General features: G+C 54.5%; 13 protein-coding genes across 13 annotated transcripts; 7 read left to right on the plus strand and 6 right to left on the minus strand.

Annotated features, from left to right (window-relative positions):
* On the minus strand, positions 1-1475 carry N656DRAFT_6834 (uncharacterized protein). Its single transcript, XM_064810591.1, has 3 exons — positions 696-1475; positions 530-588; positions 1-468 (listed from the first exon to the last, which is right to left on the minus strand). The coding sequence occupies exons 1-3, from the start codon at positions 1384-1386 to the stop codon at positions 439-441; spliced, it is 780 nt and encodes a 259-aa protein (XP_064674592.1). The 5' UTR covers positions 1387-1475; the 3' UTR covers positions 1-438.
* On the minus strand, positions 1384-2292 carry N656DRAFT_6866 (uncharacterized protein). Its single transcript, XM_064810625.1, has one exon. It carries the CDS (start codon positions 2196-2198, stop codon positions 1566-1568), a length of 633 nt encoding a protein of 210 aa, XP_064674593.1. The 5' UTR covers positions 2199-2292; the 3' UTR covers positions 1384-1565.
* Positions 2293-2898: 606 nt separating this feature from the next.
* Positions 2899-3804, minus strand: N656DRAFT_742891 (uncharacterized protein; the record flags this gene model as incomplete). Its single annotated transcript, XM_064812844.1, has 2 exons — positions 2899-3605; positions 3672-3804. 2 exons carry the CDS (start codon positions 3802-3804, stop codon positions 2899-2901), a joined length of 840 nt encoding a protein of 279 aa, XP_064674594.1.
* A 915-nt stretch (positions 3805-4719) lies between these two features.
* On the plus strand, positions 4720-6831 carry N656DRAFT_773036 (amidase signature enzyme). Its single transcript, XM_064813983.1, has 2 exons — positions 4720-4891; positions 4964-6831. Exons 1-2 carry the CDS (start codon positions 4789-4791, stop codon positions 6511-6513), a joined length of 1653 nt encoding a protein of 550 aa, XP_064674595.1. The 5' UTR covers positions 4720-4788; the 3' UTR covers positions 6514-6831.
* N656DRAFT_773037 (PRP38-domain-containing protein) lies at positions 6764-8152 on the minus strand. Its single transcript, XM_064813984.1, has one exon. It carries the CDS (start codon positions 8012-8014, stop codon positions 7169-7171), a length of 846 nt encoding a protein of 281 aa, XP_064674596.1. The 5' UTR covers positions 8015-8152; the 3' UTR covers positions 6764-7168.
* A 177-nt stretch (positions 8153-8329) lies between these two features.
* N656DRAFT_840764 (uncharacterized protein) lies at positions 8330-9369 on the plus strand. The gene is made up of 2 exons (XM_064818961.1): positions 8330-8484; positions 8609-9369. The coding sequence occupies exons 1-2, from the start codon at positions 8436-8438 to the stop codon at positions 9145-9147; spliced, it is 588 nt and encodes a 195-aa protein (XP_064674597.1). The 5' UTR covers positions 8330-8435; the 3' UTR covers positions 9148-9369.
* A 1064-nt stretch (positions 9370-10433) lies between these two features.
* Positions 10434-10824, minus strand: N656DRAFT_7038 (uncharacterized protein). The gene has a single exon (XM_064811124.1). It carries the CDS (start codon positions 10773-10775, stop codon positions 10509-10511), a length of 267 nt encoding a protein of 88 aa, XP_064674598.1. The 5' UTR covers positions 10776-10824; the 3' UTR covers positions 10434-10508.
* Positions 10825-11511: 687 nt separating this feature from the next.
* N656DRAFT_698840 (2-methylcitrate dehydratase) lies at positions 11512-13325 on the minus strand (the record flags this gene model as incomplete). Its single annotated transcript, XM_064810742.1, has 3 exons — positions 11512-12128; positions 12194-12971; positions 13041-13325. 3 exons carry the CDS (start codon positions 13323-13325, stop codon positions 11512-11514), a joined length of 1680 nt encoding a protein of 559 aa, XP_064674599.1.
* A 1226-nt stretch (positions 13326-14551) lies between these two features.
* N656DRAFT_793566 (glycoside hydrolase family 43 protein) lies at positions 14552-16207 on the plus strand (the record flags this gene model as incomplete). The annotated part of the gene is made up of 1 exon (XM_064817182.1): positions 14552-16207. The coding sequence occupies one exon, from the start codon at positions 14552-14554 to the stop codon at positions 16205-16207; it is 1656 nt and encodes a 551-aa protein (XP_064674600.1).
* Positions 16208-17103: 896 nt separating this feature from the next.
* N656DRAFT_773042 (glutathione S-transferase) lies at positions 17104-18166 on the plus strand. The gene is made up of 2 exons (XM_064813985.1): positions 17104-17136; positions 17200-18166. Exon 2 carries the CDS (start codon positions 17292-17294, stop codon positions 17973-17975), a length of 684 nt encoding a protein of 227 aa, XP_064674601.1. The 5' UTR covers positions 17104-17136; positions 17200-17291; the 3' UTR covers positions 17976-18166.
* A 473-nt stretch (positions 18167-18639) lies between these two features.
* On the plus strand, positions 18640-21442 carry N656DRAFT_773044 (WD40 repeat-like protein). The gene is made up of 6 exons (XM_064813986.1): positions 18640-18986; positions 19065-19193; positions 19263-19576; positions 19637-19741; positions 19797-20832; positions 20914-21442. The coding sequence occupies exons 1-6, from the start codon at positions 18869-18871 to the stop codon at positions 21075-21077; spliced, it is 1866 nt and encodes a 621-aa protein (XP_064674602.1). The 5' UTR covers positions 18640-18868; the 3' UTR covers positions 21078-21442.
* An 805-nt stretch (positions 21443-22247) lies between these two features.
* Positions 22248-24249, plus strand: N656DRAFT_7173 (uncharacterized protein). Its single transcript, XM_064812194.1, has 3 exons — positions 22248-23141; positions 23205-23818; positions 23886-24249. Exons 1-3 carry the CDS (start codon positions 22717-22719, stop codon positions 23990-23992), a joined length of 1146 nt encoding a protein of 381 aa, XP_064674603.1. The 5' UTR covers positions 22248-22716; the 3' UTR covers positions 23993-24249.
* N656DRAFT_7138 (uncharacterized protein) lies at positions 24182-25018 on the plus strand. The gene has a single exon (XM_064811921.1). It carries the CDS (start codon positions 24507-24509, stop codon positions 24939-24941), a length of 435 nt encoding a protein of 144 aa, XP_064674604.1. The 5' UTR covers positions 24182-24506; the 3' UTR covers positions 24942-25018.
* The last annotated feature ends 50 nt before the right edge of the window (positions 25019-25068 follow it).

Genomic DNA, 25068 nt, shown 5'->3' on the forward strand with positions numbered 1-25068 from the left:
ACTAGTGCCTACTAGAGAGCTCAGTTTCTGTCCGTCAAGCTCCTTCTCCAGGCGCATCACTTTTCTTTTATGAATTCCTTTCAGTTTCTTGCTCGCGCTACGAGTGCTACCGTTCCCGCAACCAATTCTTCACTCGATGGAACACAATCGAAGGCCCATCATACAGGGAATATCCAAAGTCACTCAACCTCAATCTAATATTCAGGAAGGAAATATTCGGATTGATGCATAATAATCTGTCAAAGACCGAGTGCCATCCCTTTGGGAAGTTTAGGTTGTGAATCCGGAGGGTTCTGCGATGGTTGCGGTATGCGATGGTAGCGGACGCAGCAGCCCATAAGAGGATGGTAGTTAGAAGGAGCACGACTGCTGTAATGACGAACACCTTTATGTCCGGACCGGAAGCGTTGATCTGTTGGACATTCTGGGTTTGGTACGTTACTGTATAAGTCCGGGGCCCTCTTGAGTCTTGGCGGAACCAGTCAACCAGACATGTCGGTGTTCTATGCACGTAGAAGAGGAGCCTTACCATGCCATATATGGACGAAGCAAGAGACAGAGGGGCAAACACCACGGCAAAGATCGTCACTAGAGGCAATCAAGTTAGTAAGCAGAGGTATCTTTAGCATGTGCCATATGGAATGGAACTTCAGAGGCAACAGACCGCCCCCACGCCAGAGAGGACCCGGACTTACATCGCAAGACTCTTTTGCTTTCCTGAATACTTCGCTCGGCCATTTCAGTACTACGTCTAGAGCTGGTTATGCCAATTTGGTCTCTGAGTCCGGCTTCGGATGTCTCTACTTCTCTCAGGTATCGCCGGAACGAGCCCTCGGCGGATTCGAGCGCCTCCTTGATGCGCGGGTCGTCGATTTTGAAGTTAAGCTTGACATACTCTGGTAAGACGTTCAGAATCCTTCTCCCCTCATCCAGCTCTTCTCTTAACCGCTGCCAAACCACAATCTGTTGGTCGGTTACATTCGACCACAGGCTGCCGAGATGATCATTATATGCCAGTGAGCCATCTGGGCCATACATGTGTTTGCCGCCCCTCCGTGGGTCCAATAGGTCTATATGGCCCTTGGAGAAAGATACCCCTTGGGCTCTAAACTTCTGAGCCTCTAACATTGCTTGTAGGCATGCGAAGAGTGGGTTCCCGGCGGCAAGTCCATCGGATTCAAGGCTCGACGTGGCGGCATAAATCCAGCGGCTTAGCAGACGAACAGTGTGCCACCCGTTGACATTGTCATTGACAGAGCCAGTTGTGCTCTGGTTTCCAAGAGACACTGTGACCGGTGTCCGTTTGGCAAGGACCGAAGGGGAATCCGCCGGATGGATGATGGCATAGGGGTCACGGTTCGACGCACGAGTCGAATGGTGCATCATGGTCTCCCAGGCTCGAGAATAGTTGACAAAGAGAACCGCTTCCAGTTTCCACAAAAAGCTATTGGTCAGAGTCTGTTGAATAGCATGTAGGAGATCAAACAGATATGGGGGTTGGAGGATGCACTGACCTAAGGTGATGGTATTAGGTTACTAGGGCAGGTAGGTGCCGCGGGCCTCACTTACCTGTTTCTGGCCGTATGTCTGGCACAGCGCTCCAAGATCATTAGCGCATCGCTGCCTATTTGAATAAAGTTATCCAATTTCAGAGTCCATGACGATGTCCGGCGGGATCTAGTGAAAAACTTCCAAACTGTCGGATCCATATCCAACACCAGGCCAAGTATGCCAATGATCCATGGATGTGGGAGTACATGGCGGCAACCGGACTCGTAGTGAGGTTTGAGCCGGTTAGGCTCTAGAATCACAATCTGGCATTCTACATCATCGGTAAAAGTGGATATGAGGGATCTGAACTCGGTGGTAAACCCCTGGGCGGCGTTAGCCCTAGTTATGTGATCCGTAGAAGATGGCGTGGGTCTTAAGCGATGAATGAGAATGGGTTTTCCGCTTCTGTAAACGCGGAACAGAGTTAACTGTTCTCTGTCTCCAGGAAAAGGAGGAGATGTTGGCTCGAGGAGACCGTCGCGGAGATGGCTATGGAGCAGGCGATAGTGGTCTCCGAGAAAAACACCGCCACTCGGGTCTGAGAGCAGCTGCTCAATGTACTCTAAATAGGTCGTGAAGGCGGGCTGGTACGTGATCTGAAGATCGCCAGGGTGATGTTGGGATTCGTCAACTGCTGGGGGTGACATGATCCTTCAAGTCACGGTCACTTGCTTCTATTGACAAGAGCAGCTCGTGAGTCGTGACAGAGACGCTGTGCCAACAGAGACAAGCCTGATATCTTGTGACTGAGGATCAAAATTGATACGCGATTCTGAAGAGCAAGAGAAAGCCAGGCAACTTGGAATGACCTTGCGGGCAGCGAGCGGGGTGCCATCTATAGGTACTTATGGTCCCTAGTACTGTACAACCCATAGCTTACCTGCCTAGAATATGATTGATCTGCCCCATGTTCCCAGGCTCGCATGCAGGTGTGAAGCAGAGCTTTTGCCGCAGTAACGTGAATAAAGCCTGGTGCGACGAGAATGAATAAACTGGGCTGGAGGCCTCGAAAAGGCTGCTGATCCATGTAGTCTCCGCCACTGTACTGTACGAGGGAGGCTACCGAGTTTATATTGCAGCAAGGCCGCAGCCAACCCGCATGTAACATAGATCAAATTCGGCTGGGCACTGTATCGTTCCGCAGCGCGTCAATCTGCCTGTGCCTCAACGTCCTCGTATCATCTGGCATATATATCGGCATGCAAAGGCAGCTCCTCGCTGAACATGCCTACCTACCGGACCTAGTTAGGCATTGTACAGTAGTAATATGATAGAAACAGTACCCTCCCTTATACTCCGGCTTGAAAACTCACGACCTAGATACATGATAGACCCATACTCCATCTACTACTTGCCTCCCACACCATCCAAATGCCAGGCAAATACCTTCCGGAACACCTCCTTCCCATTCCCAACGATCGTCTCCCCATGGCACGGCACAACAGTCTCAAAATCCCACTTCTCAATCCTCCTCACACTCTCATTGAAACTCGCCCTGTCCTTGCGACTAACCACATGCCACAGGAACCTCTTCATCTCAACAGCCTCCCCTTTGGTTGTCTGCATACTCTCAAACAGCCTCCCCAACAAGCCCAGCTTTGGCTTCCTCTCCGGCACGCGTGAGTACTGTTCCTCCGCGGGGAGGTTGAACAGGAGATCGGCCTGGATGAGCGTTCTCTCGGGTTTGAACAGAAAGACCAGTTCCCGATTCGGGTGTGCGTGCACATACTCGACGTCAAAATCCCTGGCGAAATCCTCCCCTATGCTGGCGGCAAGATTTGTCTTGTTCTCCCGCGTGAACACGGCCGCAAAGTGCTCTTTGCCAATCTTTGGGTCGCTATCGGCCGCTTTCAGCCTCTTTTCCGGGAGGCCTTCGGGGCCAATCAGTTTGGCATTGGGGTAAGCGGCGGCCCAATCGGACAGGAAGATGTGATGCTCCACGTCGCCTGCGATGATATACCGCAGGTCGTTTCCGAGGGAGGCGACTTTGGCTTTTGCGGCTTCGGTGAGGGCAACAGGGGAGAAGATTGCTAAGCTGCCTGATGTAAGGCGGACTTTGAAACAGTCAGCGGCACTGAGATACATACTGATTTGAGGAGGGCAGGATGGTGAGTGCTTACCTAGCGTGCCCCGACCGCCGATGGGAAATCGTCCGAAGCGGAGGAATGGTACTGAGAATGTAACGATGTTTGGGGTTAGGTCACGGATGACCATCACCTCGTCCGGGTTGGGAGGGATTAGTTTGGATGACATGACTGCTTCGTTGCGGTGCTTGATGAGGGACACCGAGGTGAATGTTGCGGCTGCAGAACTCAGAAGTAAAGCAACTCCAATGAGCCTTGTCCTTGGAGAGAGACTACGGCTTTGGGGAGTGACTGGCGACTGGAGGTGAGTGGTCTTGTGATAGTCTTGAGTCACGAGTGATGTTGTGAGTGAGCGCACCGGTCGCTATGAAGCTATGAGCATGAGCATGTTTCAGATAATCAATGTCTGAATATGCCTTGTCGTGCAATTCTGATGAATAGGAAGGATTGATCTCAAGTGTTTATGGTAACTGCTTTATCGAGCGATGACCTACAAGGTTATGGTTGCATTTGTACCGCGCCGACGGCAACGCCGGTGACCTCGGCATCCCGAGTCAGCAGGCTGAGCTTAAATCTCTCGCCTCGGCAGCGACCATGCATGGAACTTTGCGGGTGGTGCGTAAACAGTGAACAACGGTGATTTGAACCTCGATGTCCTCGTATCAGCCGGTTGCGGAATGCTGGAATTGCAATGCCAGAGCTCGAGGCCTCGGAAGGGCGGATGTAGAAGGCATATGTCCAGGTAGTGACATCATGGTGTTTGGGCTTGTTAAAATACTCCGATTGGCACGCGGCAGTGCAAAGTGAACGTGTCGCTGCGGCTCTTTCAATATCGCCATGATCTGACAAAAAAAGCGTCTGGACACCAACCTTTGGCCCGGAGTCTCGCATTTACAGAGTGGATGAATCCGGGCATTCCGCGGAAGAATGGATCCACGGTGTTTGGAAGTTTGAGACATTTCGCTACAAAGAGAGCGAAGTCGGCGAGGGTTCGGGTTGAAACTACCGTAGTTACCCTAACCCTTACCCACGTTCTTATCGTTTAACTTCATCACGGCTTCTCCTGTTCTTCGAACCTTCGATAGTCCGAAACACTGAGAGAATACCAATATGCTGGCCCAGTAACCCGATTGCTATTTCTCCGACAAGATACATGTCCGCAAGAAGGAGACCACGAGGTCTCCAACTGCGCCATGTGAGCCGCTGCCCATGGCAGGTTCAGCAGCGCCGACTGCTGAACCACTTCATATCCAATGGTGTGTCTCCTGCAAATGACTTCGTCCTCCTCTATAACCTTTCCATATTACTAACCTGCGTCTCCACCACAGAGCCCGTTCCCGCATACACCCTCGATGAAGGGGTACCCGGGACACCCACGCGCTTCACCCTCGCAGTCAAAGACAACATCGCAACCGTCCCCTCCTCCTCTTCCACCGCCTCCCCACAATGGCCAACAACATGCGCCTCCCCCTTCCTAGCAACCTACACCTCCCCCTTCGAGGCAACCATCGTCACCCAACTCCGCCGCCGCGGCGCGCGCCTCGTGGGCAAGACCAACCTGGACGAGTTCGGCATGGGCAGCCACAGCGTGCACTCCGCCTTTGGCGCCGTCGCACAACAGCCTTCTCAACCTCCCCGCCAGAGCCACAATAAAGGCGACAGTGATGATGACGGACAGGTACTGCTCTCTGCCGGAGGCAGCTCCGGCGGGAGCGCGGTGGCGGTTGCGTCTGGCGACGCCGACGTGGCGCTGGGCACCGACACGGGTGGGTCGGTGCGGCTGCCGGCCGCCTACACCGGGGTTGTTGGCTTCAAACCGTCGTATGGCATGCTCTCGCGCTTTGGGGTCGTGCCGTACGCCAACTCGCTTGACACGGTCGGCTTGTTGGCGCGGCGGGTCGGGGTCATTAGGCGGTTGGTTGTGGGCGGAGATGAACAGGAGCCGGGGTTGTGGGCTGAGTGGGATGCGAGGGATCCGACTAGCTTGTCAGCTGCTGCCAGGAGGAGATGTGCGAGTGTTAGGGAGGGGTATGGCGGGTTTCAGGAGGAGGAGGGAGACGCAGGCCGAGTGCTGAGGGGGTTGAGGCTTGGGATGCCGCTCGAGTACAACATTGAGGAGCTGGATGGGCGGATCAGGGATGCGTGGTCCGCCGCGGCCAAGGCCCTGCAGGAGAGCCACGGAGTGCGCATCGTGCCCGTGTCGCTGCCCTCGACGAAGCACGCGCTGGCGGCGTACTACGTGATTGCGCCCGCCGAGGCGTCGTCTAACCTGGCGAAATACGACGGCATCAGATACGGCTCACGGGATCCCGAAGCCGCGAGCGATGCCGAGGGCGGGGTTCTCTACGCTGCGAGCCGCGGGCGCGGGTTCGGCGACGAGGTCAAACGGCGCATCCTGCTCGGATCGTACACGCTAAGTTCCGAGGCCATGGACAACTACTTCATCAAGGCGCAGCGTGTGCGACGGCTGGTGCGGAGGGATTTCAACCGCGTCTTTGCGCTCGATAATCCGCTCCACGACAAAGAGACATTCTCGTTGAGCGATCTGCCCGATAGTGTGGCTATGGAGGACAAGTGGGGGCCCGAGGAAGTGGACTTTTTACTATGTCCTACCGCTCCAACACTGGCACCAAGGCTGGAGGATGTCATGAACCAGACTCCTCTGGACGCCTACATGAATGATGTTTTTACCGTCCCGGCAAGTCTGGCCGGGCTGCCTGCCATTAGCATACCGATGCCACTCGAGCCGGAGACGGCAGGGGACACGCCTGGTACTGCCGGACTACAATTGATCGGCCAGTATTGGGATGACGCGCGGCTGCTTTCCGTGGCGGACGCAGTGTCCAAGACTCTTAAAGCTATGGCGCCGACTAGCTGACGGGCATGGGGTATTCGATTTGCTGAGAGGAGGCACTGGATCTGGCTCCGTAGAAGGCATGATCTTTGCCCTGACCTCTTGCATTGAGTGTATGGAAGGAACACAGTGGTCAGTCGCGGCCTGAACGCGGTATTGCCAGATGGTCGGTCCGCAGTATCGGCTACTGACCCTTTGTAAAGAGATGCATGTATATCTCTTTGTATTATACCTGTACCGGTATTGATGCGCAGAGGTTTGCGCGGGCTCCAATCCCTGAAATGGCAACTAAGAGCATGCTAAATAGCTATCTAGTGGCGATAGCCGCGATTCTATACCTGGAGCACGAACCATGTATGTTGGTCTTGCACCCTTAATGTGCCTCGGTCAGTCGCTGTCCTCTTGCATTAGCTGAATACCAGGCTGGGTATTTGGCTTGTAGCTGGGGTACGGACGTATCTGGTCGCGCAACCAGCGCCTGTCCCATCCTTCTCCAATGCGAGACCGGGGGCACGAGTGTTCCATTTACGCACGGAAATCCTTGAACGTGCGAGGCGTAACGGCAGCCAGATCGAGAAGCCATTTACCGTACACATCTGACAATCAAGCCGCCATCAAGCAGGAATTTCTCTCCTGCAGCGGCAGGATTGAAGTCTCTGGCTTAGAGGTCCTGCAATTCTTATGGGCTCCTTCCGCTGCCCGACCGTCGATCCTCCTGCTCATCTACATCCATCCTATCATGATCTGACCGTTCTCGCGGAGACCTTGACGCGGATCTTGACCTTGAGCGTGATTCTGATGGTGACCTTGACCCCGACCTTGGCCTGTCAAGATCGCTATCCTCCTCGCGACCATTTCCATTCGGCTCGCCGCCATTCTGCATCGCCTCGTCTTCTTCTTCTTCGAGCAGATCCTCCAGAGTGCCGAGTGGGCTGACGCGCGGCTCGAGGATCTCCAGATCCTCCAGAATATCCCGCTTTCGCATCTTCCACAGACTTGTCGAGCACACGCGGTCCTTGGTCAGCAGGTCGTCGACAAACTCATCCATGTAGGTCAGGGTGGTGCCGTTGCGTCCCTTGCGACGCAACTTGCGACGGTCCTCGAGGAAGGGCTCGAGAAGCGTGTAGACGTCCTTGTCCTGGCGCGTGAGGCGGATGTAGAAGGCGGCGAGGGCGCGGAGGTACTTGAATTTTTCGCCGCCAAAGTGCAGGTATTCCTCGAGGATTGCGTCGCTGGGCGCCAGCTGCAGCAGCTTGAAGGCCAGGCAGAGGAAGGGCGTTGGCTTCTGCACGGTGCCGTAGATGCCGCCGACGAACTCGACGTAGTCGACGACGCGATCGACAATGTCGGCCTCGTTGATGCCGTAGCACTGCTCCTTGTAGAAATAGCTGTCGACGATGCGCTCGCGCACGGCTTTTTCCATGATGGTGGCCGGGTTGAGCCCGTTCGGGGCGAGGGGTCCCGTGCTGCCCCGCTCGTCGAGGAAGCGCCGCTCATCGGCGCGATGGGTCGCTGGTTTGCTCATGGCGCCTGATATGTCCGACGCACCGTCGTCCGTTGAGTTGCGGGTAGCCCACAGTACCAGTAACCCAGGTAAGTTAGGGTGGAAGGGTTGCTTGGATTGTTGCACGTTGACATTGATTCAAGGGTACGTTATCCGCCCCACTCAACAATTTCTGGAGCTCAAGCCGTCTTGGCAAGGTTAGCGTTGGCTGATAAGGTGGTCTGACGCACTGATAACGCTCGTTGCCCCTCCAACGCTTCTTTATTTAGAATGCGAGGGACACACAGGGGATGGTGCCGGGCGCACCCATTGAATTACCATACTGGATCAAATAGGCTTCAAACATTCCCATATGCGTTGAAAATTGCCGTCTTAAGTCATCTCGGCATAATTATCAATTCTACCAAATAGTTGCGTCAAAGCGCAACGTGAACCTCGAAGAATGCTCCTCACCTCAGCGCAGGTGTCCCTTGCTGTATCGTCAGGCGTTGGTATGCACCTTCCCTCCCTTCCCTCCCTTCCCTCCCCTCCGCAAATGTCCGCTATTTGTGACGGCAACCTGCATACCAGATCCCAATTCCAGCCACCATAGTAACCCGCTAACCTGTCCCGTAGTCTTTTTCTTCACACTCGCCCTGTTCCTCAGCGGCTACGTCCTTCAGCAACGGACCTTGCGAGAGCTCCGCGCATCAATCAAGCCAGGTCCACGGCCATCGCCCGTGATATTTTTGCCAGACCGCTTTAAGCAGTCCACAACAGAGCTGCCCGATGGCACCATTGTTGCCATTGACGATGGTGAAGAAGGGATTCACGACGATGCGGGGCGAAGTCAAGACGTGGTTATAAAAGTCGAGCCAACCCTGCCTGACAACGGCACGGGGCAGCAAGACCCTCCCCCAGATGAGCAGCAAGCAATTGTACGGGAGCAATCAGACAGAAAGGCGGACAAACCGTCCGCGGATATTGAGCCGACTGAAACCGTGCAGAACGAAGTCCAGAGTGAGAACGGAGAACAAACAGCGGCCGACAAAGACGACATTGAGCAGGTACAAGAACCGCTTAGTAGGGCTGAGCGCCGCAGGCTCATCAAGGAGGAGATTATGCGGTTATCACGGGGTCAGGAGCGTGGGTACTGGCAGCGGCGGTTGTGGTGAGCGAGGGTGGTTATATTGTCATGATGGGTTACGAAGCTGCAATGTGTTTTGACTTTTTGTTGATGGCATTTATCCTTCAGGGGCATGTGATGATGCATACACGTCTCGGGTTATGGCGGCCTCGGCGTTCGTTGATCTTGGATAAAGGGGGTATAGTGGTTTGTATTTGCAAGTTAGGGCTGAATCATCTATAGATTGGAATACAAACAGATTAGGGAATGGAGTATTCGTGTATTCGGAGTTATGTTGAAGCTATGCAACCTACTAGGTATCTCTCCATGGTCCTTTAGCATCCTGCTCCTGTCTCACAGCTGCTCCTAGACTGGAAGCAAGTCCGCTCGCTCCACCGTCATATTAACCTGAAGCCTTCCGAGTGCCTCATAATTGCACTTCTCGACCTTACTACTAGTTTAGAATCCCATATTGAAGCGATTACATTATTTCAGGGTGTTGCGAGAAACTTCATGCCGGACCCCACCGTTATGTGCTACTTCTTTGACGACGCTGACCACAATGATAGTCCTCTAAGCGTCCATGATGGAGTTGTCCTTGGCGTACTGACGCTGCTATCCCAAACTTCCCGGTGCTCGGGCGGAAACATGAACGCACAGTCCTCAGGTAGAAGTCCCGGGCTCAGCGAGGCGCCGCTCTCGAGGACCTGGCCGTCAATATCAGCAAGGGCCATCATGATGTTGTCCACCCAGCAGTGGATACTACCTTAGGTACTTACCATGCAAAGCCTACATCTCTGGCCAAACTTGCTCACCCGGTTGGTGCATCGGATGGCGCACTGGAAATACAAGCTGTTGTCAGCTCCGCTCGGTCATTGTGTTCCATCTTGATAGGGTCATACATAGTTACATAGTAGGTTGCGCAGTAGCAGATGTTCATGTTGGCGCTCATGAATTAAGTTCCAAGGGATCTCAGATAGGGGTATCGCATTATCCCTGGTATTGGAAGCCTCATAAACGAAGCAAGGAGTGCCTCGTCCACATCCCAAGATGAGGAACCGAGACCAGGGGGAACACAGGAACACAAACCAGGACTGGGCTAGATATACTTGACCGTGTCAAGTCATGAACCTCATGAAAGGCGCATGGTTCCGTCCTTCATGGCTTGCATGAAGCACCTACTCTGCACATGAGGCGTCTTACACCCCGCCGTCTCCGTCCGAAGACAACCAGATAAAACAAGGGAGAGACGTAGTTGCTTGACAGAAAGCTGCCCGAAAACAGACGATGCCTTGCCTAACCGGTGGAAGGCTCAAGTTGAGAACAAGTTGCTTTTGTCTAGATCTTTCCATACCGCTTAATTGGCAGTTATCACAGGGCATGCTGATATGACCGCAGGCAAAGAGCATTTCATGCCAGTGCAGGTTCCGCATTTTCTTTAGTCTTTCTTCTGGTTAAGCCGAGGAATGCGGCCCAACTGAACAACCACCCGATTCCGGTTGTACAGTTCCAGGAACAAGGCATGGAAGCGGTACAATTTCTCTCAACCGCTATCGGCTCTGCATCATGGTCTTTCAAGTTGCAAAGCCGCGGCATGGATCGTTCAGCGCCCACCGGACCCGACCTCGACAGTTGCTGAATCCGATCGCCAAATCCGCCAAACGCGCTTAGCCACATGCACAATACTGATATGCCGAGCTAGGGAGGAGGGATGGCCGGATTGGGGCCCACTCTCTATAAAGGGATGGGATACCTTACGAATTTGGAAGAGGAGCTCTCATTTCTCAAACATTGAGCCTGGGTTGAGCGAGGGGTTGAGACTTGAGAGTGACAGAAGGGAGATTTTTTGGCCTCGCCAGTTGCGGAAGAGGTAGAAAATAGAGGTGAGGTCGATAAACGCCACAGTCCATGGCCACATAATAATGCGACAGGTTACAAAATGTTCGAGGCCTGCTTTGGAGTTCCACTGCATTTGCCGGCCAAGGCCGTACATACCTCATGCGAGATACAGCAGGGTGAAGTACCAAGTCCGGTTCGGGTGTTCCCGCCTCCCATTTCAGATATCTAAGGATGGATTCCCTTTCGAGGTGTGGGATAGAGTGTAGAACTTCGCTGAACTGGACGTGTCAGGCGGTAGTATGCATAGATTGACGCCGCCATCGCGGGGAGGTGACGTTCCCGGGCAGGTAAGGGAGGGCACGCCACGCAGTAGCGTTGTTGAGGGGCTGGGTACACTACGCGCGATTAGCAGATGGCGGAGGGGTTGTACCGTCCCATGCGTAGAAAGACAGGCTAGATGAGAGCTTGATGCGCGATGCCCGACCTTCACAGCTCATCTCAACCCTAATCCGACCCAGAGACACCATCAAACATCGTATTTCAACAACAGGGCTAACCAGGCACCGGCCCCTTTCTAGTTGACAAACTTGCTACCCTTGCTAACATACAAGTCAACATACTCATCCACCTCGGTGGCCTCAAGCCTCTTGGCATCCAAACCAAGGTCCACAAGCTGCTGCACCTTGTCGGCGCTGTAATGGTGCTCCAAGTGGCGCTTGTACTTGGCCAGGATCTCGGGCTTGGCCTCCTCGCGGCGGAGGCGGTGGCCGAGCGGGGCCTCAACGACCACCTCGGGCAGCACGGTGCCGTCGTTGAGCTCGACCGTCAGGCCGTTGCTGATGGTGCGGAGGGCCGGGTCGTGGTAGTCGGCCGTGAACTGCGGGTCCTCGACGCACTTGATCTTCTTGCGGAGCGACTCGACCAGAGGGGAAGTGGCCGCCTCGGAGCCGTCGACGTAGTCGCCCGCGGTGAGCCGGCCAAAGACGAGCATGACCGAGCACATGTACTGGATGCAGTGATCGCGGTCGGCAAAATTATCCATGGGCTTGAACTGCTTGTCAATGATGCGAATGCATGCCTCGTGCGTCCGGCAGGTGACGCCCTTGATGTCCGCGGCAGACTTGCCCATCGACTTCAGCTGCGCGTGGATCTTTTGCGATGCCTCCACGGCTGTCTGCGAGTGGAATTCGGCTGTGGAGAATGGGCGGTGTTAGATGTTTGCGCATGGAAAAGAGGATAGGACTAGGGTCACGCACCGGGATACGACACTTTGAAGAGCACATTCTCCATGACATAGCTGCCATAAGGCCGCTGGAACTCAAACTTCTTGCCCTTGAACAGCACATCGTAGAAGCCCCAAACGGGGGCGGAGAGAACAGTGGGGATACCGGTCTCGCCCTTGAGGACCTTGAGGGCAAGGTTGACAGCCCGTTGGCAGGCATCACCAGCGGCCCACGACTTGCGGGACATGGTGTTGGGGGAGTGGCGGTAGGTGCGCAAGCTCTGGCCGTCAACCCACGCCTGCGTGACAGCATCGGCCGTCTGCTTCTCGTTCATGCCCAGCATCTTGCTCACAACGGCAGTGCTAGCAACCTTGACCAGGACGACGTGATCGAGGCCGACCTTGTTGTACGAGTTGAGCAGGGCCAAGCAGCCCTGGATCTCGTGCGCCTTGATCATGGCCTCGAGCACGTCGCGAATGGTAAAGATCTTGCCGCCGGCAAGGTTCCCGCCGGCCTTGTTGGTGCGCGTAATCCAATCGGCAACGGCCAGAATGGCGCCCAGGTTGTCGCTGGGGTGGCCCCACTCGGCTGCGAGCCAGCAGTCGTTGTAGTCCAGCCACCGGATCATGGCGCCGATATTGAAGGCGGCATTCACAGGGTCGAGTTGGTATGGCGTCCCGGGAACCTTGGCGCCGTTGGGTACAACGGTGCCCGGGACGATGGGGCCCAAGAGCTTAGTGCACTCCTTGAACCGCAGACCCTCAAGCCCGCACCCAAGAGTGTCGAGGAAGACCCATCTTGCCGTGTCAAACTGTCCGAGGCGGCGTCAACAGGAGGCTCCCAGAGGAACGACGGGGCACATGTCAAGATTATCACTCACAGCAAGATCCGAGTCAATTGCCTTGTTGTGGACGTAGTCGGCGATATCCTTGATCTCGGGGTCGTACCCCTTGCTCGCCGCGGGCGAGGGCGTCGCAACGGAGACAGATTGCAGCGAGGCCATGGTGGAAAATCTGCTGCGTGCGGGTGTGGCAGCGGCCGAGAGGGGGGAAGCGGCGCACTTGAGCGAGCTGCTCAGGGGCCGAAGCGCCGAGCGCGGACTGTAATGGGGCTGCAGCCGGAGTGATCTCGTAGCCTGACGCAATCCGCGGTTGGCAGCAGACATGGCGTCTCTGGCAGTCTGCAACCGTCTTGCAGCCTCTTCCTTGGTATCAATTGGGACGATGCCAATGGAAATCTACCGACGACGATCGCTTCGGAACCGTATGCTCTTCAAAAGAGAAAGAGGCCCTTTTCGTGAGAATATGGCGAGTTTGACCCAATGCCGAGCTTCGTTCGGCTTGCCGCGGTTTTCCGCAAGGCTCCCCACAGTCCCCGCTCCCGTAGTTACCATTGCTAAGGGGTGATCTGTGGCTGATTAGGTTGTCCTGTGGCTGGTTTTTGTGGCAATCATCTTCGGTCACGTGGCTGGCTAACCAGCTACACACATGTGATTTTGGTCAAGCCACCAGGAATGGACGGGAGACACAATCGTGCCTGCCGGGAGGTTCATCATCGTTGACTGACGGCAAGTTCGTTCTTCGAATATAGTGCCGCAATCTGATCGCATGGACCTACAGCTGGGTCGTCCCTGCCCATTGAATCTGACCGTCACAGTCATGTTTACCTGACTATCTTGTTCCTCAAGCGGGCCAATCCTCGATGCCACGTCTGTTGACTTCCAGGTTGGCATTGATAACATTCGCATCTCGATTTGAACATCTCTAGCTAGGCAGATTGGCCGCTGCTCGGTTTATATTCGAGGTTCCAACCGACAGAAGAACCCCCAAGGCTGTGACGTGTGCGGTGCAGCTCATAGCCCAAATCCGAGTCGGCATTGATCTGCGGCATATTATCCGGCTACGACGGTACACCACATTAGTGACATTACCCGTTGACGAAGCATTGGAGCGCTTGAAAACATCAAGGATGACGATGCTCGATCAAAGCACTCGAGCAGCGGAATTGGTGGGGTTTTCTTCTGTCATGCAAGCCAAAGATTAATAGGGTCTGGCCTGGGTCTGGAATCTGGATACCCGGGAAGACGGGCCAGATAATCTATATTCTACGGGAAGGGGAGCAAGCGAAGAGGTACGTTGAACGGTGGGCGGTCGGATACTGGACCCCAATACTACGGTATTGGAGATGTATTCCACCTCCTCCGTCGTCCTGGGTCGTCTCAACGCTCGAGCATATATGAGCCTTTCGCTTCCTACCGTTTCTGAAAAGCGGGAAGCTTCTCTGCCATGACCCTGTGTTAGTTGGATAGTACTACGACAACCTGCAACAATGGGGCTCCTGTTTAGCTTGACCTTGGCTCTTCTTACTTGGTTAAAGCTGACCGTGACAGCGATGACGCTGCCGGAGAATTCGACCTACTATAATCCTGTTCTCCCTGGCTGGCATTCCGATCCGTCTTGCATTCAGGTCAACGGCACGTTTTATTGCGTCACATCAACTTTCATCTCCTTCCCCGGTCTGCCCATCTATGCGTCAAAGGACTTGGTCAATTGGAAGCACGTTAGCCATGTGTGGAATCGCGAGTCTCAGCTCCCAGGCTATAGCTGGATCACCGAGGGCCAGCAAGATGGCATGTACGCTGCCACCATCCGCTTCAACGATGGCGTGTTCTACGTCATCTGCGAGTATCTTGACGCGCCTGGAAAGGACGCCGGTGTTCTATTCAAGTCGACGGACCCGTTCGACGATGCGTCCTGGAGCAACGCAGTCACTTTCCCCGTTTCCAAGATTGACCCCGATCTATTCTGGGACGACGATGGAAAGGTCTATGTTGCTACGCAAGGGATCCAACTGCAGGAGATGAACATGAACACGGGCCGACTGGGCGTTGCCAGGGACTTGTGGCCTGGGACGGGCGGCGTCTGGCCGGAGGGCCCGCACATCTACAAGAGAGACGGTTACTATTACCTCATGATCGCCGAGGGAGGGACCGCCGAGGATCACTCCATCACCATTGCTCGATCCAGGAACATCACCGGACCTTATACGGCCCATCCCAGAAATCCCATCATGACTAACCGCGGAACGCAGGAATATTTCCAAACGGTTGGGCATGGCGACCTCTTCCAAGACGCCCAAGGGAATTGGTGGGGCATGTGTCTAGCCACTCGCTCCGGTCCGGCTTATAAATCATACCCGATGGGCCGTGAGACGGTCCTCTTCCCGGTGACGTGGAACACTGGTGACTGGCCTATTCTGCAGCCCGTCAGAGGCAGAATGAGTGGATGGCCCTTGCCCGAGCCGAGTCGCGACCTCCCCGGCGATGGGCCTTTCAACTCCGATCCGGATGTGTACGATTTCCCGCTTGGTGAGCCCATCCCGCGCAACTTGGTTTACTGGCGTGTACCGCGGGACGGGGCTTTCACCGTCACGGACAAAGGCCTCCAGGTTGTGCTTGGGAGGAATGACCTGGCCGGCTCGAAAGGGGGGGCGGAATACGGCGCGAGGGCGATTTCCTTCATTGGCCGGCGGCAGACCCACAGTCTCTTCACCTTCAGCGTCGACTTGTCGTTCGCGCCGTGGAAAGCAGGCCAGGAGGCTGGTGTGACGGCATTCCTGACTCAGGAGGCTAACATCCAGCTCGGTGTCGTCATCGTCGACTCGCAGCTGTCCTTCCGCTTTAATGCCTCGGGCCGGACGAACACGACTGCCGTGCCCTCCGGGTGGGCAAACCAGCCGATCCGGCTTCAGATTCAAATGGCCACCCCAGATACGTACACTTTTGCAGCCATGTTGGCATCAGACACACGGAAGAAGGTTGTGCTTGGCACGGCGTCCGCAGAGCTATTGAGCGGCGGCTCTGGGCCATTTGTGGGCACCCTGATTGGGGTTTATGCCACTTGTAACGGGGCTGGAACGGGCTTAGACTGCCCCTCCTGTACGCCGAAGGCTTACTTCAACCGGTGGAGGTACACGGGGGCTGCGCAGTATATCTCGGCGACAGAGACGGTTCCGAGCCAAGTAGATATTTCAAAGTCGGTGGTGTAAGGGTGCAGTGCTATCTCTATGGCTACATAGGAGGACCTACCGCCGTGTTCTAGGTTCGGAGAAACCCTCTTCACATACAGTACAGATTCATGTCCCCTACAACTGGTGAGGTGTGCTATGTATCAAAACTACTAAAGTACCTAGTACTTAGCTAGGTATTGAATGTATGAACGAGAGTACAATACCTACGATGGATATATGAATTCAAATTGTTGGCCACCTTAAGTCACAGATCTCTCCTGCGTTGAATATTCTTACGGGTTCCATACCTCGTAGTTCTGAAACATATTAGAGGTTCCGTATAATCGAGTCGTATCATTTTTCAAGCCTGACTTCCCCCAGGACTCGAATGTTAGCATGCCATCTTTAAAGTTGAACTCTAACATTCTTAGGTACCAGGCCATCTGTTCTATTAAAGTAGGTACTTGTACCTTGCCTAATGAAACCTCCGTGTACACATGGCCAAGGACGAATTGGCTCATTGTAAAAACCCCCTGGCTGAGTACTATGTGAGGCACTCGCTTGCTACCGTGACATGTACGAACATACACTATATAGGTATGCTGACGCTGCTGCTAGGTACTGCTGCTTGTAACGGGACCTAGAATCTCGAACAGTCCACCGCCCCCACCTTCATCTTGCAGCTGAGTATCTCGTAATATGCTTACCCATCACAATTTATGATTACAAAGGTGAATCGGCACCCCTTGCCAGTGGCACCTAAATGATTACCAACTTGAATGGCGGGCAACCTGAATGATTACGAATGACTAGTAGTAGTACGGTGCCTTCGATTGCCTAGTATGAGCCGAACTCCGATTCAGGGGGCAGTGAGCTCCAGGGGCATCTGTCGGGGTCGGTCACAGCCTTGCTCCGAGTCTCTCATCACGAAACTCACCTTCGTGCACAGCCCGCGGCCTGAGGACATGGTATTAATATCCCTTTCCCTTCCTTGCCGCCCTCTTCGACTCTCCTTACTTACCAAGTCTAAGTGAGACTTGAACGCACCAACTTCCTGTTCACGACTGCACCCGAGCCACCGGAATCCATCCCCTTCTCATAACACCAGACCCAGCAAAGCACCATGTCCCTTACGCGTAGCGACCTCAAGCCCATCAAAGTCTGGGGCAAGGGCGGCCCGAACCCTCCCAAGGTGGCCATCCTGCTCGAGGAACTCGGGGTGCCGTACGAAGCAGTCTTTGTCCCCCTCGCCGACCTCAAGAAGCCCGAGTACACAGCCATCAACCCCAACGGCCGGCTGCCATCCATCTACGACCCCAACACGGGCCTGACCCTGTGGGAGTCGGGCGCCATCATCGAGTACCTCGTCGAAAAGTACGACACGGACCACAAGCTGTCCTTCCCCGCCGGCTCGCCCGAGTCGTATCTCGCCAAGCAGTACCTGTTCTTCCAGGTGTCGGGCCAGGGTCCTTACTACGGCCAGGCGGCGTGGTTCAAGAAGTTCCACGACGAGCAGCTGCCGAGCGCCATCGCCCGCTATGTTGCCGAGGTCAACCGCGTGACGGGCGTGCTGGAGGGGATTCTCAAGAAGAAGGCCGAGGCAGGCGGCACGGGGCCTTGGCTGGTTGGGGACAAGTACTCGTTTGCTGACATGGCTTTTGTCTCATGGCAGACGGTCGTCGTCAAGGTTATCGGCCCGGAGGAGTATAATCTGGACGATTACCCGTATGTCAAGGGGTGGATGGATCGGATGCTGGCGAGGCCGGCGGTGCAGGCAGGGTTGGACCAGGGTGGTAAGATGTCGTAGAGGGCCAGACATGTTGTTGAGATTTTTGCAGTCGACGACGGGAGATAGGTGACCCATCTTGCAGTGGAATTGCCGTCGTCTCTGGCTAGACATTGCTAGATGAACTGAGCTTGGGTCTGAACATCTTTATTTTAAACACCAATATTGCTCGATCGGGCCCTGTCTGCCTGCCCAAGTTCCTGAACGCCGCCCAGATCGTGTGTATATTGTACCTACCTAGGTATCTGACTTTACATGCCCTTGCAATGGTCATGTACAATTAGTTCCGGGCAGTCCAGTCTCCATGAAAGTACCTACCTGCCTTCTGTCAGCGACTTAGCCTGGAGGGAAGAGAATGTGATTTGCCACGAATCACTTACCGAAGTTACTGTACCTAAGGTACTGATAAGGACCAATCTAGGAAGTGAGTGAAGGGAGGATTCACTCGAACCTGCGCTATCTACCGACAATGATCGCCATCTGAATGCCTTTACGGTAGAAAGGGCGTAAGGAGCTCTTTGAGCTGCATCCGTTTCAACGGGGTGAGTTGAGCGGTAAATTTGATGGGTGCGCGGATGTGCTTTGCAATGCGGGTTAGGGTTAATTCTGAGTTCCCAATCGTCCTCCTGCGTCATCAGCTAACTCCGAGCTAAAGTCCGCTCTGACCCGCCGTCATTGGTGTTACCGATCACCGATGACGGGGAAGTTCCCGGAACTGATCATGTAATCGTTATCGGTGTTCATATAATTCGGCAACCTCACTATAACTCATCTATTCTTGAGTGTAAGCCAAGAACCTCGCACACTCTCGTGAACTAACTCAAACTGCTCGCACCTCGCTCATATCGACTCGGGTATCGTTCTGCGCTTTCCCTCGACATCACCCCGCAACATCGCAGTGAACTTCGTCCGCCATGAGTGGTGGTCAGTCTGCTCATAATGACCATGAAGATGAGGGGAACGAGAGTTTTTCGGCCCCTCTTTGGCTCGAATGGCTTCAAGGAGCTGAAGCCGAAGACGATGACGATGAAGGTAACGGCTTCCCCATGTCGGTTGCAGGCGTACTCATCGTTACACAACACCCATCAAGACGCTGACTTGATTATGCAGGCCATGATGTAGAGTTTGAGTACCTGCTTGAGGAGATCGTTGGGGATGCGGGAGAAGAGTCTCATGATCACGACGAGGATGAAGATGAAGACGAACTGCCACACCAGAGGATCATAAGGATAGCGCGTGGTATGTGAGACTCGTCATTAAGGTCCAGCCCAGAGCTACCAAGCGCACGGTACTGACAGACACATAAAGGCCTCTCAGGACGTCCCTTCCTGACACAACATGAGTATCTGACCCTCCTGAGGGGCCAGGATCTCAATCCGATCTTCTACGGCGATTCCGAAGGCATCCATCGCTTTAGTCTTGGCGTAGGCCGTCGCAACAACCGCGACAAATTCCCCAAGGTTCCCAGCGATGAGGGCCGGAACTTGATGGAATCCGGCGCCTTTGGCACCTATGACTGGAGATCGCCCAACCGCAAGGCCATAGCTCGGCGCATTCTCGACCGGGAGTTGGGGGTGGGTGGCCCACCAGCCCAAAAGATGAACCAAGGTCTCATGGCTCAGGTGCGGAGATGACCCTCTTCCCGCTGCGCTTCGAAACGAGCGCTAAGAGTCCATGTTTAGCAAATGATGCCATCAGAGAAGCCCGAGATGGTCATCCGTTATGACGAACCGGTTTGTTGCGGGCAGTTCTCGGATGATGGCAACTTCTTCTACGCCTGTGTAAAGGCAAGTAATTATTGCCTCTCAGCACGGCCGCGGTGCGATCCTGACACTGCCCCAGGACTTCAGGGTTCGCATGTATGACACGTCAAGTCCATATAACTGGAAACATTACAAGACAGTCCCGTTTCCTTTTGGCTCGTGGACGATGACGGACGCCGACCTCAGCCCTGACAACAAGTGGCTTTGCTTTTCGTCGCTCCAGAGCAACGTCGGCATCGCAGCCACCGACCCCAACGACACAGGCGAGCCCTACTCACTCAATCTCGCCGAGGGCTCACCGGATGGTATGAGTAACTCCATGTTTGGGGGATTTGCAATCTTCTCAATCCGCTTCTCGGGGGATGGGCGTCACTTGGTGGCTGGAACTGGTGCGGACTCGATCGTCGTATACGATATTGAACGGCGGAAGTCACTGCACCACGTTGCAGGACACACCAACGACGTTAATGCAGTGTGTTTCGCAGACAAGCTATCACCCCACATCCTCTACTCAGGGTCGGACGATTGCACCATCAAGGTTTGGGATACTCGCAGCTTGGGCGACGGCAGAGAGGCTGGCGCATTCATGGGCCACATCGAGGGGTTGACCTACATCGACAGCAAGGGAGATGGGCGGTACGTCCTGAGCAACGGCAAGGACCAAAGCATGAAACTGTGGGATCTGAGAATGGCCATGTCGACCTCGAGGTTCCGGGAACTGGAACCGACGATGCGCTCGCGCTTCCGCCACGACTACGACTACCGCTGGCAAGAGTACCAGGACTACCAGTGGTTCCAGCATCCCTACGACAACTCGCTGGTGACGTTCCGCGGGCACAAGGTGCAGAGGACCCTGATTAGATGCCACTTCTCGCCGCCCAACAGTACCGACTCGCGATATGTCTACTCTGGCAGCTACGACGGCTTTGTCTATGTCTGGAACCTGGATGCGACCCTGGCGGCCAAGATTGATGTTCGAAGTGCTACCAAGGACGTTGTGCGCCCAAGGCCAGAGCGAAGAACCCGCTTCCAGCATCGGAATCTTCGGGACGTTAATGGCTGGGAGGCACTGGTTCGGGACGTCGGTTGGCATCCCAATGCGCCCATGTTTGTTGGTCAGTGGTTTGATCCCAACTACTCCACCCTCAGCTTTGTTATTGGGATAGAATCTTGCTGACATGACACACTTACAACAGCTTCGTCATGGGCCGGCGTGGGTATGGATGGCGGGACAGCATCAATACACTCGTACAACGAAGGTGACAGCGACGAGGGTGAACCGGAAATGGGGTTTTCGGTAAACGAGAAACTGCAGCCGTGCCGAGAGCCGCAGTATGTTGAGAGAAGTGGGTGGTGGTGATGGTGATGATTACGAAATTATGCTTTCTGGATGTACCGATTATTTATCAACCGAAATATGGGTATAGCATGATGGATGCATCTTTTGGTTACTCTTACAAAGCGGAGTTGGAGGATTGGGACATGGGTGTTGCCTTGGGATATATCTGTCCAAGTCTTTGAGGAGAAGAAATACCGGATGACGAACGATAAGCCAAGTTCTTCCCAAAAGCCTGAATTGCTTTATTAGAGTCATCTTGAGAGCTGTGTCCAGCGGTTACCAGCAGTTTGTGATTCTGCCATTATATACCCAAAGCTGGCTGGGCTCCTCGTTGAGTTGAAGTTGGTTGTTCATACAGTACCTCAGGTCCCGAGACCCGTGTTGGCAGCATGCACCCGCTTCACCAGATAGCTGATCCACTCTGGTGTTCTTTATCTACCGCAGCCGCTGCACGCATCATGTGCATTTCTCATAGAAGTCTAGGTAGGGATATTAAAACGGGGATTATTCTTTTCGCTACGCAAGTCGGAGACGCGACGCATACCTATCGAAAGTACTTCATTCTTCATACAAGTTCGTACGGATACGGATACGGACACCAGTAACGTATCTCGCGTATGTACCCCCGGCCCATGCCAGCTTATAAGATAACGCAAACGCACGGTCCAACAGCCTAGCGCACCTGCCTCAGCCTTGCCGCGCCCCTTTGAAAGGGAAAGCATTCCTCAAGGCTCGACAATTTCCCTTGCGCAACCCCGAGACTTTTCAAACAGCGGGAACCCTTTCCCCCCATCCAGCGCGATCACGAAGTAATTCCACCGTTTTAAGCTTTAGTTACTTCTGGTTGTCGAGAGGTCCCGCCATATTTTGCCAAACTCCGTTTCCATCGCTTCCGCGATCCGATAGCTCCCACTCGGAATCGTTCAGGTCGTCGAACAGAGCCATCGGAGTCCTACGACGCCGGAGCTGCGCGTCCAACCTGCCACGCTAGACCATTAACCACAGATTTTTTCTGCGAAATCACCTACATCCAAGGTGGTAGGAGCGTGATAGCCTCATAGACGGTCCGAGTTTGTCGCTGCGAGCAGCCTGAGCAAGATTCAGATATCTGGGGCGCGGTTGATTGAGGTCGAAGACCACCTGTACTTGTGTCCGGGGAGCGCCTCGGCCAGGCCTGTGACTGAAGGAGGAGAGCAGCAATTACAAGCAAGCAATCAAGAGCCCGACTCCTGTCGACCAGACTGCAAGCACAGAGCTTCGTCCTGGCTATCTTTCTTCCATCTTCTTCAACGGGCCAACGGTTCTCGTCGTTCGAAAGGGATCGGAATGTACGTATGACGAGCTCTCTACCTCTGCTGTATTTGTTTCTTCATGTTCAATATTCGTTGTTCTTGTTTGCTTTCTTATTTACTTCCTTCTGTTTTGATTTGCCCTTCAACCATGGCATCTACTCGGCTCTGGTCAGCCAAGTACCATCTCCTTCTCGCCGCGAATGTTGGAAAAAAACCTCATGTCAGTTGCTGATTGTAGGGTCACGCGCTACAGACGTCCCTGTATTTCTAATCCATAGGCAAGCCGTCAATTCACATCTGAATTACCAAGCAAGAACAGACAGGTTCCAGTCCAGCCCCAGGGCACACAGCAAGCGAACCATATCATCATGGCCGAGGAGGAGTTTGAGATTGATGTCTACGGCGACTCGGCTAATGACCAAGAGCACAACGATCACAACGACCACGGCGACCACGAGCAGCATGCCTATGAAGGCGAGCAAGGCCAAAACGGCGAGGAGCACCATGAAGACTACCATGAAGAGCACAGAGAAGACAACATGGATGATGGACCCCACGAGGTACAGCCTGCCAGTCCTCCTCCTCAGCCGCGTCCCCAGCAAGGCGTAAAGCGCAAGGAGGGCTCTGACGAGCGCCCCGTGGATCCTGGCGCCACCACTGCGCTTCTAGTATCAGAACTCAACTGGTGGACCACGGACGATGACATCCGTGGCTGGGTGTGGCAAGCCGGCTGCGAGGGCGAGCTGAAAGACATCACGTTTAGCGAACACAAGGTCAACGGCAAGAGCAAGGGGTAAGCTCGCTTCTAAAAAAAAACATCACCATTCCAGTACATGGCTTTGCTGACGCACAACAGTCAAGCATACATTGAGTTCACCTCGCAGCAAGCAGCTACTGCCACCAAGCATCGCATTGACGCACTTGCCGATGAGTACAACCAGCCCGGTCAGAAACGACACACAGTTATCTACTCGTCTCCCGCCCACAACCCTTTCCGCACTCTGCCGAAAGACGCCCCGAACCGCGCTCCTAAGGATACGCAGGGTCGGGTGGCCCCAGGCCCGGGGTATAACGACCGTGGCGGCAATTTCACCCCAAACTCCAACTTTGGTTTCCGCGGCGGCCGCGGCGGCTTCGGCGCCCGTGGTGGCGGTATGAACCAGGGTGGTTTCAACCGCAACTTCTCGGGACCCAACATGAACGCCTTCAATGCTAACAATATGGGTTTCAACAACCCCATGGGTGGAGGCGGCTTCGCCGGAGGAGCTTTCAACCGAGGCGGCATGATGGGCGGTGGCATGCGCGGTGGTATGCGCGGCGGCCGTGGCGGCGGTATGAACATGATGGGCGGTATGCCCATGGGAGGTGGAATGCCCATGGGAGGTATGGCTGGGCCGATGGGCGGCATGGGCATGATGGGCGGTGCAATGGGCGGCGGCATGGGTGCCGGGATGGGCGCTGGTATGCCCGGTACGTCCCAGCCCGCGAATTTTATGCCTTTACTCTGACTGCCAGGTTGACTAACGAGATACAACAGGCTTCCAGGGCATGCAGCCGCAATTCAACCCAGCTTTCTTCGGTGGCGGCAACCAGTCGAATGAGTGGCAGAACCCACACGGCGCCAAGAGAGCCAGGGGCGAGTAGGGCAGCTTCCCGGCACCTAGGCGCTAGCTGCAGCCGATCCTCCGTTGCGAAATCACCTTGACTCGACGCCTGTTGTCGTTTCTCAAGGGACAATTGCCATGGGTGGTTGAACCTGTCACACGACATTACAGCATCGTACCTGCTGGACCACCTCATCGAAGATACAGCTTTCCACTTTCATAACGCACCCACATTTGCGGGCAGCATCAAACCCGCCGTTTGCCTCACCTCCAAAATAAGGGTTCTCATGCTGCACCATGTTCGTGGCGAACGTCTCTCCCGAGTCCTCCCCGCTCCGCAATGACTTTTCCGATTTTCCGGCTCTCGACCTCGTTGAACAACGCCTCCCTGAACGCTCAATCTCCACGCATGTTTGGAGACCGCCCTTAAGCCGCCTTGGCTTTAGATTGTCTCCTTCCTAACAACAGCCAGCTTTGACTCCTTTTCATCGGCCACCGCCAGAACATGTAGGCATCAACCAGGACCCGGATGTGCATTCGCTGGGTGGTTTGACATGAGATTCTGGGCATATTGGGTTGGGTGTGAAACGGTTTCCCTTGCTATTTCATTTCCTTCAAAGTACTGGCGTTCTGGGCTACAGGCATGGTCGAAACATAGGTCACTTTCATTCTCGTTAGGATCTCGTTTCTGCTCTTGGCTCCCAAGATACTTCAAATCAATCATGGATGGGCTCATGTTGGGTTGTTCTGCTGCTTGTGGTCTATCATGTCATCGACTTGTTTGGTGTACTGGCGCTCTGGTTGCATCTGTGAAGCGATTGAAGCTACGGAGTAAAAGTGTAACTGAGCGCGATACCTGTGCGAGTGTTGACCCGGTTCTAACTTCGGTCTGTCCAGACGTTACTGTGGTGCCGGCATCTCCGGTGGATCTATGGTGTTCCAGATGTGGTCTTGTGACCGTTACGTACAACGGGATACATATCAGTTGAACCAGGGCATAGAGAGGAAAGTGGCGCTGAGGAGCGATCTTGTCTTGTCCTGGATCAGTTTTTGGGGGATCGATTATGGGAGTCTCATTCTTTTCTGGGACTCTGAAGTACCATAGTATGGAAAGCC

The sequence above is a fragment of the Canariomyces notabilis genome (genome assembly GCF_033297395.1).
Source record: "Canariomyces notabilis strain CBS 508.74 unplaced genomic scaffold N656scaffold_1, whole genome shotgun sequence".
In the NCBI taxonomy this organism is placed as follows: Eukaryota; Fungi; Ascomycota; class Sordariomycetes; order Sordariales; family Chaetomiaceae; genus Canariomyces; species Canariomyces notabilis.